General features: G+C 32.7%; 1 protein-coding gene across 1 annotated transcript; it reads right to left on the bottom strand.

Annotated features, from left to right (window-relative positions):
• Window positions 1-2,280: 2,280 nt before the first annotated feature.
• Window positions 2,281-9,612, bottom strand: LOC110927654 (50S ribosomal protein L25). Its single transcript, XM_022171150.1, has 3 exons — window positions 9,193-9,612; window positions 8,183-8,312; window positions 2,281-2,504 (listed from the first exon to the last, which is right to left on the bottom strand). Exons 1-3 carry the CDS (start codon window positions 9,610-9,612, stop codon window positions 2,281-2,283), a joined length of 774 nt encoding a protein of 257 aa, XP_022026842.1.
• Between the last annotated feature and the right edge of the window lie 4,048 nt (window positions 9,613-13,660).

The following is a 13,660-nucleotide window of genomic DNA, read 5'->3' as shown; positions in this document are numbered from 1 at the left end:
TAAGTATTTGAGTTAGACACTTATGCAAAACATTTTGAATGAATCAAACTACACACATGCCAAACACACTGAATGAATCAGATTACACACTTATGCCCACATAGACTTAAAACCTAACCGTTAAAACCGTTAAGAGAAAACGCAACATGTGTAATCGAACCTGTGGGTATACTGAAAGTACTATAATATTACTTTGACAACGAAATGGTTTTATAATATTACCATCTCCAACCAACACAGAAATCACAACATCAAACAATATTAGGCAAAATGGTGTGATGACTTGGGTTTGGCTTTAAGAGCTTCACTGTGTGATGCTGCTTGGGTGGGGGTTTAAATGGAATCATAATTTGGGCATTAGATAAAATGGTGACTTAAGTTTGGCTTAAGATATTTGGTTGGGTTTAAATGGTACCATAATTTGGGCTTAGATATATGGAATTAAAAAAAAGATTATATCTACAAAAAGTGAAGGAGACGGGATTCGAACCAAAAAGCCTTCATCTGAAAACACATGCCTTATCCGTTGGACTACTTTTCAGTCTTGTTTACGGGTTCACCTCACATTATATTTATATGTATATTCTTAGTAAAATTTCAAAACTCAATGGGTTCCTGGGAACCCGTACTGTGAGTGCATATGTCTATCACTTCCGTCAATCACGTATTGTAGCTTAAACAGATGAGACAAGACTAGTGCTGAACAGAAGAAAACATAAAGTTCATGTATATTGAAGCCGGTTCGTACGAAGGGGAAATCATAGCTGGTTCGTACGAAGGGCTGGTTCGTACGAACTGAGGCCCATTCGTAGTTAGCTTCGTACGAAGGCACTGGGCCTATATAGTAGGGTCTTGTTCATTTGGTAATCTTTGTGACTTGAGAGGGGAAACTCTTGTCGTTTGATTTCGTGGTTCTTTACTTGTCAATTATCAATAGAAATCAACATTTAATTACATCTTTGTGTTCAATCTACACACGTATTTGGATTCCGCACAAGATACGTGTTCATCGCATTCAACGGTTAACGAATCGATCCTAGGAGCAAATCCACAAGTGGTATCAGAGCGGGTGATTGTTTGCACGGATTGAAGACACAAAGATTCAAGCATCTTCATCAGATTCAGAGCTGAATTCATCATTTTCTACACATATCTTTTTCTACTCATCTTCTACTCATTCTTTTTGAACTTTAATCTCAAATTCAAGGAGTTTTCACGGTTAAAAACGTCTGATTTTCAAATATTTTGTGCGAAAACTGTTTTTGAATAACCCTACAAATTTTCAAGATTAAATTCGACCTAAATCATGTTCAAAATTGCGAAAAACCACGAGGAACAGGCTGTGTTTGCGCTGATGTGCTAGTACGAACCTACAGCTTCGTACGAACCCAGAAAAGTTGTTACAAATCCAAGTCTACTTCGTACGAACCCACAGAGGGTGCCTTCGTACGAACCGGGTATAAAAATTAAATTATTTTCCAAGCGCACTCGTACGAACCCAAGTAGTAGCTTCGTACGAACTGGGGTTTGAGAATCAACTTGTTTTTCGGTGTTCCTTCGTACGAACCCACGATTCCACGTTCGTACGAACCGGGATTTTGTGTTGTTTGTTTTTCAAGTTTGATCAAGTATTTGATTGTTTGCAGGTGATTTTTAAAAGATCAAGATCATAGCTGGGGAATTTTACAATGAGTTTTACAACGCGTTCACTTCTGATTCATCCAAAACAACACCGAAAACTGTTTCAAAAGCTATTACTGAAACTTTAAAACATGAAAATTTTTACGGAACTCACACTAAACCATCGAAACTTAATAACATTGAAGATTATAACTGGTGGAAAAAGAGGTGTATTAACTGGGTAAAAGCTTACGCACATATGATTGTTGGTTTTGTCTGGAATTTAGATATAAAAGACTAGTAAATGACAGAGATGAAGAAATTCCATTTACAGGTTTTAGTAAAGAAGATAAACAAACATTTTCTGATGAATAAAGAATGATTGCTTTAATTCAACAGTCGATTAGAGATGATATCTTTGCATTACTTAATCATGATGGTTCATCAAAATCTGTGTGGGAAGCGTTACGTGTGAAAGCTGAGAGAGGAAAACAAATCAAGAAAAATAAAATTTCATTACGATGCGCACCAACTTTTCTTTTATTTTGGCTCAAGGCGGTTCCCGGACAAGCTGCATAGATAAATGAAACTGGAAGCACCACCTGCGCTAACTAACAACAATCTGAACTTTCAAAATCTTTTTAAATAAGTGTTGCAAATTTATTTAGACTTTCTGGATTCAGCAGAAGCCCTTGCCCCTGAAATCTTGCAAACGGGTTCGTCTTTCGGCCAAACAAGTTTTAGAGCTGGATGAACTTTGAGATCACCCATTACCAGCTTCTGCCCCACATCTAACTCGCTCAAATCTACCTCAATAAAGGGCGGGATTATGTCCGCAGGGCATATGAACTTCACCGTTCTCTTGATGATGTTTAAATAAGACCCTGCCATTATTCGAAATCCGCCGTTTATTACGTTTGGATTAGCGGAATCTATAGCTTCAAAGAAAGACCATACTATCTAGAGTTTTCTATCATAAAATAGTGGTTTCTGAATGAATTTTAAAAGTGATCATGAGATATTGAATAATCAGAATCAAACAATCGGATGGTTGAGTGTTTGTCAATGAAGGTTCGCTTATTGTTTCAAGTATAAGAACATATGTGATTACAAATGACAGTTCTGTTTAAAAATGGAAATCATAAAATCCTAAATAATGCATCGTTTGATTAGTGAAACAATGCCTTCTCCAACCGGGTTCTATCCCGACTTCTGAGACTTCACTTCCTATCAAGATTACATGAATGAAATACAAATAACATAGTGTAAATACATTTAGATATTGTATGTATATATTGCATTTCTATGAGATACAAATAACAGTGTAAATACATTTAGATACTGTATGTATATATTGCACTTCTATGAGTTCTAGTTACATTTCTAATGCCTTTTTTCAGACGCTAAAGATATTGTAGCATGTTGAAAATTTTGAAGGCTTGAAATGAAACAGCAGGGTTTTAAATTAATAACCAGAAATGTATGTACACAAGCAATTAAACATGGATACATTATTATGTGTCTAGATAAACTAATTCACATAAAACATTCAATTATAATCAGTAGAAGTATCATTTCCTAATGAACGAGTCGGTCTTAGTTATGTGTCTAAATCTCACACGAGTTAAATATAAATAATAGCTAAAAGTAAACAAGCCAACTGAGTCAAACACTTTATTCAAAGTCTTAGATTATCTGTGTTATAATGTTGTTTATAGTCGTATCTAATTATCTATTAAGCAGTTAAAAAAAGAACAAAAAGTGTTTTTGGACCAGTATCAAAAGAACGGCCTTTTTTACATGAACCCGTTTCAAATAGTATGGTAATTATAGGTGATGACATAGTTGTTAATAGCGAATAGCGACAAGGAACCTATATGCTACATAACGAATAGCGACAAATAGCGACCACTATTTTGTAAATAGCGATACACTAGGAAAAGAATTTTAAAAATTTTTATTTGTATATTATATCAAAATACCTTGGTATATATACTATTTTACATGTATATTAACAAAAACCTATAAATCCAGCTATTTTATAGCTATATCTAATTGCTATTTACATCAAAAAAAAAAAAAGAGTTAATTACTATTTTCATCCCTGTGGTTTGTCAAAAATCATTATTTCAGTCCATTAGTTTAAAAATTGCGATTTCAGTCCCTATGGTTTCACTTTCGTAACCATTTCAGTCCACATCCGTTAACCCCATCCATTTATTCTGTTAAGTACACGTGAATTGACCATAATGCCCTTATTAATAAAAAACAAAAAGATATCTAAATGAGCTAATTACTGTTTTCGTCCATGTAGTTTGGCAAAAATCACTATTTCAGTCCCTGTGGTTTCACTTTCGTAACCATTTCAGTCCAGTCTCCTACCCGCGTCTATTTTACCGTTAAGTTTTTAGTGAAATACCTAAGTTACCCTTGTGTTAATTAAATAAAAAAACCATGGAAATATAAAAGATTGTATTCTAGGACCCACTTGTTAAAACACAACCCCACGCTACCCCACCCCCACTCCATCCCTGCTCTCATTTCCGGCAAAAGTTTCCGGTCTTCTCCGGCATCACAACCCCACCCTCTTAATGTCCGACGACCTATTACCCCACCCCAATTAATATCTTCCTAGCAGCATCAATTAACATAATAATTTTGAAAAATAATGCTTACCTGGACATTTTCTCATTCTAAAATCCAAAATTAAAATTTTGGAACCATATATGTAAAAATAGTGCCAGACTTCTACTTCTATGTAAGCCATGATGGGTCGAACCCTATAATCCAGTTTAAGTCCATATGTCATACAACAATAAAATCATATAAATCCAATAATAAAATCATATAAGTCCATATTTAATTAACACAAGGGTAATTTAGGTATTTCATTAAAAACTTAACGGTAAAATAGACGGTGTTAGAAGACTGGACTGAAACTGTTTCAAAAGTGAAACCACAAGGACTGAAATCGCAATTTTTAAACTAATGGACTGAAATAGTGATTTTTGACAAACCACAGGGACGAAAACAGTAATTAACTCATTTAGATACTTTTTGTTTTCTATTAATAAGGGCATTAAGGTCAATTCACGTGTACTTAAAAGAGTAAATGGATGGGGTTAACAGAGGTGGACTGAAATGGTTACAAAAGTGAAACCACAGGGACTGAAATCGCAATTTTTAAACTAATGGACTGTAATAGTGATTTTTGACAAACCACATCACTACTAGAAAATCTAAAATTTTTTACACCAGTTTTCGTAGAAAATGCGTCACAAAACAGGCTTTCCCACGCATTTGTGACAAATACATGATGTAGGAAAACCACTCGTAGGAAACTGGTTTCTTACGCATTTCCTACGCATTTTTCTACCCATTTCTGACAGAAAATGGGCGTCGAAATTTGCTACGCAATTTCTACCACTTTTCTTAATTCTCATTTATATTTATATTATTTATAATGATAATAAAATAATAAATATTTTTTATAATTTTTTTATTATCGACACAATTCCGACAAATAGAAAAATAAAATAAAAAAATCTATTTTTTTGTGACACATTTCCTACGAAAAAACATAAAAATCATGTATTTGTATGTGACGCATTTCTGACAAACACAATTTTTAAAAAAAAAAAAATTATAATTTTTTTTTGACACATTTCCGATAGAAGTTGCTGAGCTCAAGTCTATGTACATCTCGTTTTCTTTTCTTTTGTTATTTTTTCAATATTATTTAAATTTCCCATTATATTAATTTTAATCTGTTAGGTTCAGTGAGAAAACACAAGCTCTAATACATGGTGACTTGCATACAAGTTCAGTCATGGTTACTCAAGATTCAACTCAAGTCATTGATCCAGAGTTTGCTTTCTATGGGCCGATGGGGTTTGACATTGGTGCTTTCCTTCGAAACATGTTCTTAGCTTATTTTGCACAAGACGGACTTGCAAATGACCGAGCAGAGACTTGTACTCGAAACCGAATAACCACAATAACCACCGCCGCTGTCGGATCGTCGGAAAACCACCACCACTGTCGCCTCTTCAACGGCTGCCACTGTCAATCGAGACCCGAGTCGAGAAACAAATCGAACCAAGCATAACCCGACCTAAACTGAGCACCACGAACCACCCCTATTACCTCGTCGCCGCCGGTGCCGCTGGCTTCCACTGTCGTCCACCGCCATAGACTGCGGTGCCGCTACCATGAAAGAAAAAGTATCTCCGAATGCAACTTGAGATTCAAAACTGATCATAACAAAAACATCTGAAACTTTCAATTTTCTTTACGGTAGAGCATATGTTTTCTGGGCCTAAACTTGAAACCAGTTACTACTCTTAGCACATCTAAGATAATAGAACCCCACTTAGTAACGTATATTGTGATCATTATAAAAGCAACTCCATAGATTATACATTACGGCCGGCATCCATGTTTACTTTTATTTTGTGTGAGGATAAGTAGGAGGGAGAAAGATGGGAGGGGAAAAGAAGATTTGTCTTTGTGTTGTGTATGTGTTTATGTATAAAGATTTTGTGTTTCTTGAAATTTGAAGTGTATTTTCATCCGTTGATTTAAAAGTATGTGAGCAATGGATTACCCTAGGATTGTAATCCATGTGATGGCTAACCAAGCATTTTGATTGGCTCACATGTTTATATTTGAAAGTGATTTATTTAACACTAAATTATCAATAAGTTTTATTATTGTTACACATAAATTAACAATATATTTTATAAAACATTTTTTTAAACTATATATTTCAAAAATTGTAATAAATATACAATACTAGGTTATAACCCCGTGTATTACACGGGTTGAATAAATGAATTTTATATACAAAATAATAAAACATTATCTTTTTAAAAGCCTCCTTTATTGCACGGGTTGAAGAAATGTAATTTTATATATTAAATAATAAAATAAGTTATATCTATAAGAACCATATGTATTGTACGGGTTGAATAAATGTAATATTGTATACCAAATAACAAAAAAAAAATATATATCTTTAAAACCATTGTATTACACGGGTTGAATAAATGTAACATTGTTTACCAAATACTAAAAAAGGTTATATTTTTAAAAACCCTCGTGTATTACATGGGTTGAATAAATATGATTTTATATACCAAATAATAAAATATAAGATTGAAAAATCATATGTGTAAGGGCACTATTTCGACGTGAAGAAGCTTGATAACACTCCAACCCTCTTCTCTTGTGCGTTATAAGGGCATGAAGAGGTTTGGTTTACAGTTCCTATCGTATAAAACCAGACTGGATTGTAAGACTTAATAATACATATTATATTAATACTGCTCAATACATATATGATTATAGATGAGCTTGCTACCGAACATACCGGTATCGAAAATCGCTAATATGGCTACCAGTACAGAAAATGTTCAGTATATATGGTATTGTATGGTACCTTATCGGCACTGGTATTTGAAAATAAAATTTAGTAAAATATTGATACCATACCGAACTGAAAGTACTGGTATTGAAAACGCCAAATAGCGGGTACCGAAAACAATTCAGTACAAATTTAAATATTTAAAATATGGTAATAATAAAACTAGTTAAATATTTAAATATAGTAATAAACTTTCCGTAACAAATGCGTAGCAAGTTGCTACGCTTTTCCTACGCAATCTTTAATAATAAAACTGATCAAACATTAAAATTTAATTTAAGTATAATAATAAACGTTTCGTCACAAATGCGTCACAAGTTGCTACACATTTCAGACGCAATAATTAATAATAATATTAGTTAAACATTTAAATATGATCCTAATATAATAATAAATGTTTTGTCAAAAATGCGTAACAAGTTGCTACGCATTTCTGACGCAATAATTAATATTTAAATGAATTCAACATATAAATATAATTACAAAAAATAAATAATAGTTTCGTCAGAAATGCGTAGCAAGTTACTACGCATTTTCGACGCAATAGTTAATAACGACAATAATTAAACATTTAAATATAATCAAATACAAATATAAAGCATCCGTCGTAAGTGCGTAGCAAGTTGCTACGCATTTCCGACGCAAATACTTAGAATTAGTTTTTCTGTCGCTATTGCGTCACAAATTGGCCAAAAAAATCAAGGCTTTCTTTCTATAGGAAATGGGTAGTAAATGTGTTAGAATTTGTGACACATTTTTTTGCGTAGGAAAATTCTGTAGCAAAATGACCACTTTTCTAGTAGTGCATGGACGAAAACAATAATTAACTCAAAAAAAAAAAAACTATCGCTATCATCGCTATTTGTCGCTATGACCCATATAACGACACTACATCGCATCGCTACATAGCGCGCTATAGCCGCTATTAACAACTATGGGTGATGAAAAGTTTTTTAAGGTTTTAAAAACACTGATTCGAGTTTTGTTGCCCGTCTACCTTTTGTTTTGATGTAACTTGGCAAGTATGAATGAAAAATTTGAGTTTGTTAAAAAAAAAAAAAAAACACTGATATGACAAACAACTTGAAAAGAACAAGGTTTGATGTCAAAAAAACTCGAATCAGAGATTATTATTACCTTTCTTCAACCCAGGTGACACATCATCTCCAATAAACACGAGCGGAACATCAACTTTCAACAAAGCACCATATGGTGCTCTCATGAATGTAACATTAAGCACAGCATCTGTGCTAGCATGGAGATGAAGCTGACACCAAAAAACAAATTAATAACGTGTATGCATACGTTTGACTTGTAATAACAACGCTTGTAAGTAATTTCCATAAACCCAGATTACTTATACCCATTAAAAATCTTAAATGCTTCTGTAAATATTGCTACATATCTAAAAGAATAGCTTTACACAAAAGGGGCAATTTCATATATACTCCCACAAACTTGCAAAATATCATACATACCCATGCAAAATTATAAATATCATGTATACCCTTACAAAGTAGTTGAAATATCATATATACCCGATTCACTAAAAACAACTTAATAAATGACAATTTTACCTTTATTTTTCTAAAACCTTGAAATCTCATATATGATCTTTAACTTCAAATATTATATTTACTCATTTGTAGCTTAAATATAATATATATGGAGTATACTATTGTTTTTTTTTTTTTTTTCTTGAACGACAATACACTACTCTTAAATTACACCAAATTTTACCCCATTCCAGGAATTGAACCCTAGTCTCTCTTCAAGAGGCACAAAGCCTCTACCACCCCACCAAAGTGGGTGATGGGGAGTATACTATTATTTATGGGTAAAAAAATGGGTAAAAATAAATTGAAGCCAAATATGTGTTATATAAAAATATAAAGTTAAAAGATAGGCATATATGAAAACTTGAAGTTAAAAAAAGGGTAAAATGGTCATTTATTAGATAGTTTTTAATAAATTGGGTATATTTGATAATTTTAAGTTTTTAACTACTTTGTAAGGGCATATATGATATTTTCAGTTTTGGTTGGGTATATATGAATTTTGTATAATTTGTAAAGGTATATATGAAATTAATCCTATAAAAAAAATTCAAAATGTAATAAAATGGGATGTGAGATGGAGCATATTACCAGTCGAGGCAAAACGCGGACTTTTTCAATAATATCCTCACTTTCAACATCGGGCCGAACCTCAAGATCGAAAAGGCGTGACAGAAAATAAGAACGACCAAGGTGATTTACAAGCTTCTTGATATGATTATTCTGAACAGATATGAGCCGTTTATTACCGCCATGCTGGCCATCCTCTTGCTCAAACACGATGCTCGGTACCCGTCCAGCCTTACGCTCTTTAGCAGATATATTTTTCCCGGACTGCGCACGTGGCAATGCTACAATTGTCTCTGCATGTTTCGCATCAGGCTTTGGGAAACCTTCAAGATAAGTGAGCGGCAGTTCGTTATTCACTTGAACTAAAGCTGCAGCAGTGGATGATTGTCTGATGTGGCGGAAAAGTAGGGCTCTAGTGAGCACTTGGCGTGGGGCCAACATTTGATATCTGAAAAAAAAAAAAAATGGTCAAAGTTACTGCCGTGTGATCTAAAGTTCAATGCCTTTGTATGCAATTAACCCATTGTGATCTAACATAACCAGGGGCGGAACCAGAGGAGAGTCAAGAGGGTCCGTTGACCCTTCGGTCACCTGAACCTTTTGAATTTTTATTTATAAATTTTGAGTTCTTGAAGAACAAACTTAGAGATGGACCCCCTAATTTAAACCAGTACAGAATATAAGTTTATGATGACCCCCTAACTAAATCGTTCTGGTTCCGCCACTGAACATAACACTTTTTGAGCTATAAATACATCAAAAGTAATGAGAAAATCATAAATATTGACATTAAAATTGTGAGTAAATCCATATCAATTATCAGTTAAAGAAGTGATCTATTTAATCTTGCAAATCACAATGTAAATTTGTGATTTTCCATTTTATTTTTCAGTGAGTTCTTACTTACTGAAAACCAAAATATAAAACAGCTGCAGCTGTCAATAAGAGACTAAAAACATATAAACATGTTCATATGATGCCATTTGCAACAACATACAGTTAAATCTTACTGTAATAACAAAACCCTTGATACTAAAAAAAAAAAATAAATAAAACAATAATAATAATAATAATAATAATAATAATAATAATAATAAAATAAAATAAAATAAAATAAAATAAAAACTCTTTTGGTTGTTTAAATTTTGGATTAAAATAAAATGTTACCAACCCAAAAACATGTAGTGGCGGATCCAGAAAGTTTTGTGAGTGGAGGCCAAATCGAGTCGGGCCGCTGAAGAATAGTTAATAGAAAAAGTATAACAACTCAGCAGCAATAAAGATTGATTGTTAAATTCATGATAGCTTATTTCAAATGTAAAGAATGAACATCAAGAACTAATGTAGGTTAAATGTAGTATCTGCAGTGGCGGAGCCACACTTTGAACAACGGTGTCATTCGACACCATTGAATTTTGTGTATCAAATACAACGTATAACAGGAAAAATTCGAGCGACACCATTGATTTTTTACAAGCGACACCATTGTCTTTTTACAAACGACACCATTGTTTTGTTTTCTCCTAAAAGAATTACATAATAAACAAATTTATATTTAAAAAATTAAGCCCAGTTACTTTAATTTAATTAGTATATTTTAAATCATTAAAGGTCCATGCTTAATTTTTATTTTTTCTAATCCAGTAAGCATTATAGCCCCATGTCTAATTGGTTTTGTTTCAATTGTTTAATCTAACAGGATGTTTGATGATCATTTAAGTGATGCGTGCACTTGTTTGTTATAATGAAAAAGATTTTTTTTTTTTTTGCAAGTTGCCATTGAAAACATTATGAATCGTTTTCAAAACACGAAAATGATTACAGAGCAACTATTAAATGCATTTTTTATATATTTCAAATGACTTTGTAATTTTATTATGTGTTTTTATTCAATAACATTGTACTTTTACATGGATATTTGCTTTAATTATGTGATTTGACCCGACTAGAAATGAACCTATCCAAAAAGTTCGACTTCGGGTTACTATAAACCGGGGTATCCATAAAAAATGACACCATAATAAAAAATTCATGGCTCCGCCACTGAGTATCTGAATTCATAAAAGCACATGTGAACCTAAAAAACGAGTCCCCAAATATGAAGTAATTTTGGATCATCCATGAAGCTTTGCAAGTAAAGCCAGAAATCTAGTTATCGAAGAGGAAACTAACTACTATTGGACAGTTTGATATTTAATCTAAGATAAAGACTTAATGAATGGAACCTGCTATGGGACGTCAATCTGGGATGCTCTTGAGATTGGTTTGAAATGGTAGATTATTGATTGGGCCTTTGGATGCTGATGGGCAGAAAAGGGTTTAGGGTTTATGTATAAAAAAAAAAAATTGCACTACACATGTGTACTATAAAAAAAAAGAAATTTTGAAAAAAAGTTTTTTTTATATAAAAAAACTAGCAATTTTAATTAAAAAAATTGAAAAAAATGTGTGTTTTTTAAGCCTTTTTAGTTAGTTTTCAAGTTTTCGCGATAAAAGTGGTTTTCATTTGAAACATCCCCTATATATAGAGAGAGAGAGAGAGAGAGGCCGGTTATCATACAATATGCCTAATCGTACATTACGTACGCTATAACCACAGCCGTCAGATCATCTCAATTAACCCCCGTGCTTAACTATTAAATTAATCAAATAAAGATATATATATGAAACCGCCAAGGTTAAAATCGTCCATTACGAAATCAAAAAACCATGATAATCAGCAAACAAAACCTAAAAATCATACCGTAAGATTCTTAATCAAAACCGTATTCGGAAATGGAATAAGTAATAAAAAATCGATCGATTCTTATTCACCAAATCCTCCTGCGAATTGAACTTCTGCTGAATTTGGAAGTTGAGAACTGAAACAAATCGATAGACCGACTATAGAAGAAGATGATGCAGGGTGAAAATCAAATAAAAATATGCGAAATACATATCAAACGTGCGAAAAACACTTCAGGCAAAAAGAAAGGTTGTGGTTTTGGTAAAGTTTGCGAATTCATATAACATTATATGCGAAAAAACACTTAAGATGTCATATGATGTGCGAATTCATGACTTTACACATATGATTTCAAAAAAGGTTAATAATCTTTGAAATTTCTTATGGTTTGCGAATTCATGCTTTTGCACTTGTGAATTCAGAAAAAAGTTAATTATCTTTTAGATTTCTTAAAGTTTGCGAATTTGTTTTCGATTCAAATGCGATTTTGAATAAAACACTGCTAATACTTTCAAATTACTTTGTCCTAAAAAATGCAAAAAAAAAAAAAAAAATACGAATTAATAACTAAAATAGAACTATTTTATATAAGAAAAACTTAATTTATTACCGATGTGTCTGTAATTTGACATGTAATGATAATTTTACAATAAATACGACTGAACTTACCACCCTACCTACATAATAAATTTACTATTTTGATATAAAAAAACACAGATTTAACTACCTTCCATATTAAGACATAGAACACGAAAAAAACACACACAACAGACCAACAAAAATGGCATCTGAAGATTCAAAAAAATAAAAAACATTGCAATAAAAGAGCTATTGTCAACTCGCACGTTGACAAAAATAAGCACCGATGTCAACTCTTCTCATCTGGTTCTTGATGTGCAGGGGAAAATTCTTGAAGAAATCAAGAAAAATCAAGAAATGTGGGAGAGACTACTTGAAGAACCACCATCAAGCTTTAGAGACGTAGCTTTGAATCACATAAAGGAGCAATCTCGTGCTTATGACTTGGCCTTCTCTTTCCTGAAAGATGCTCTAAACACTGTGAAGGAGAAGATGGAGTTCAGCTCTGCTGAACGTGACAAAATCTTTGCTTCGAGTAACTAAATTTCTGTTTAATCGTTTTATGGTTGTAGCTGTGTTAGACAATAACAACTATTTTATATTTTGGTTATATGTTTTGAACAAATCTTATGCTTGATTATCATATAAAATCGCATGAATGATTTAGACATCTTTGCCACAAAAAAAAAAAAAAAAGAAAAACAAGATAACTCAAAATCGCATGTATGAAAAGTGAAATCGCATATAGGCCTAATTATATCCTTTGTCGCATATAAAATCGCATGTTTATATACTAAAATCGCATGAAAAAATGAAATAAACATATGAATATAAAATCGCATGTGTTTCGTATAAATTCGCATTTACATTTAAAAAAAATTACTCATCCTCATCATCTTCTGAAAGCTCCTCCCACTGATCTTCTTCTTCAGATCCATCATCACTATTACAACTGTAATCTTCAAACTCATCTTCCTCTTCGTCGTCTTCGACCTCGTTATCTTTGTCTCTGGGAACATTTTCAATCTGGACACCCTTCATCTTCTTTTTTTGTTGTTTACCTTGTTGTTTGGCTTTAAGAATCTCGCAAGTCCGAATATCATGAACTTTTTCATTGCATACACTACATGTCCTTGACCATTTTCCTTTGCGGCTGATCATTTGTTCCTTCTTGGATTTAATTCT

Source organism: Helianthus annuus, chromosome 3 (assembly GCF_002127325.2).
Source record: "Helianthus annuus cultivar XRQ/B chromosome 3, HanXRQr2.0-SUNRISE, whole genome shotgun sequence".
Lineage (NCBI taxonomy): Eukaryota > Viridiplantae > Streptophyta > Magnoliopsida > Asterales > Asteraceae > Helianthus > Helianthus annuus.
The sequence above is the reverse complement of the archived record's forward strand: the minus strand, read 5'-3'. Positions and strand labels throughout refer to the sequence as shown.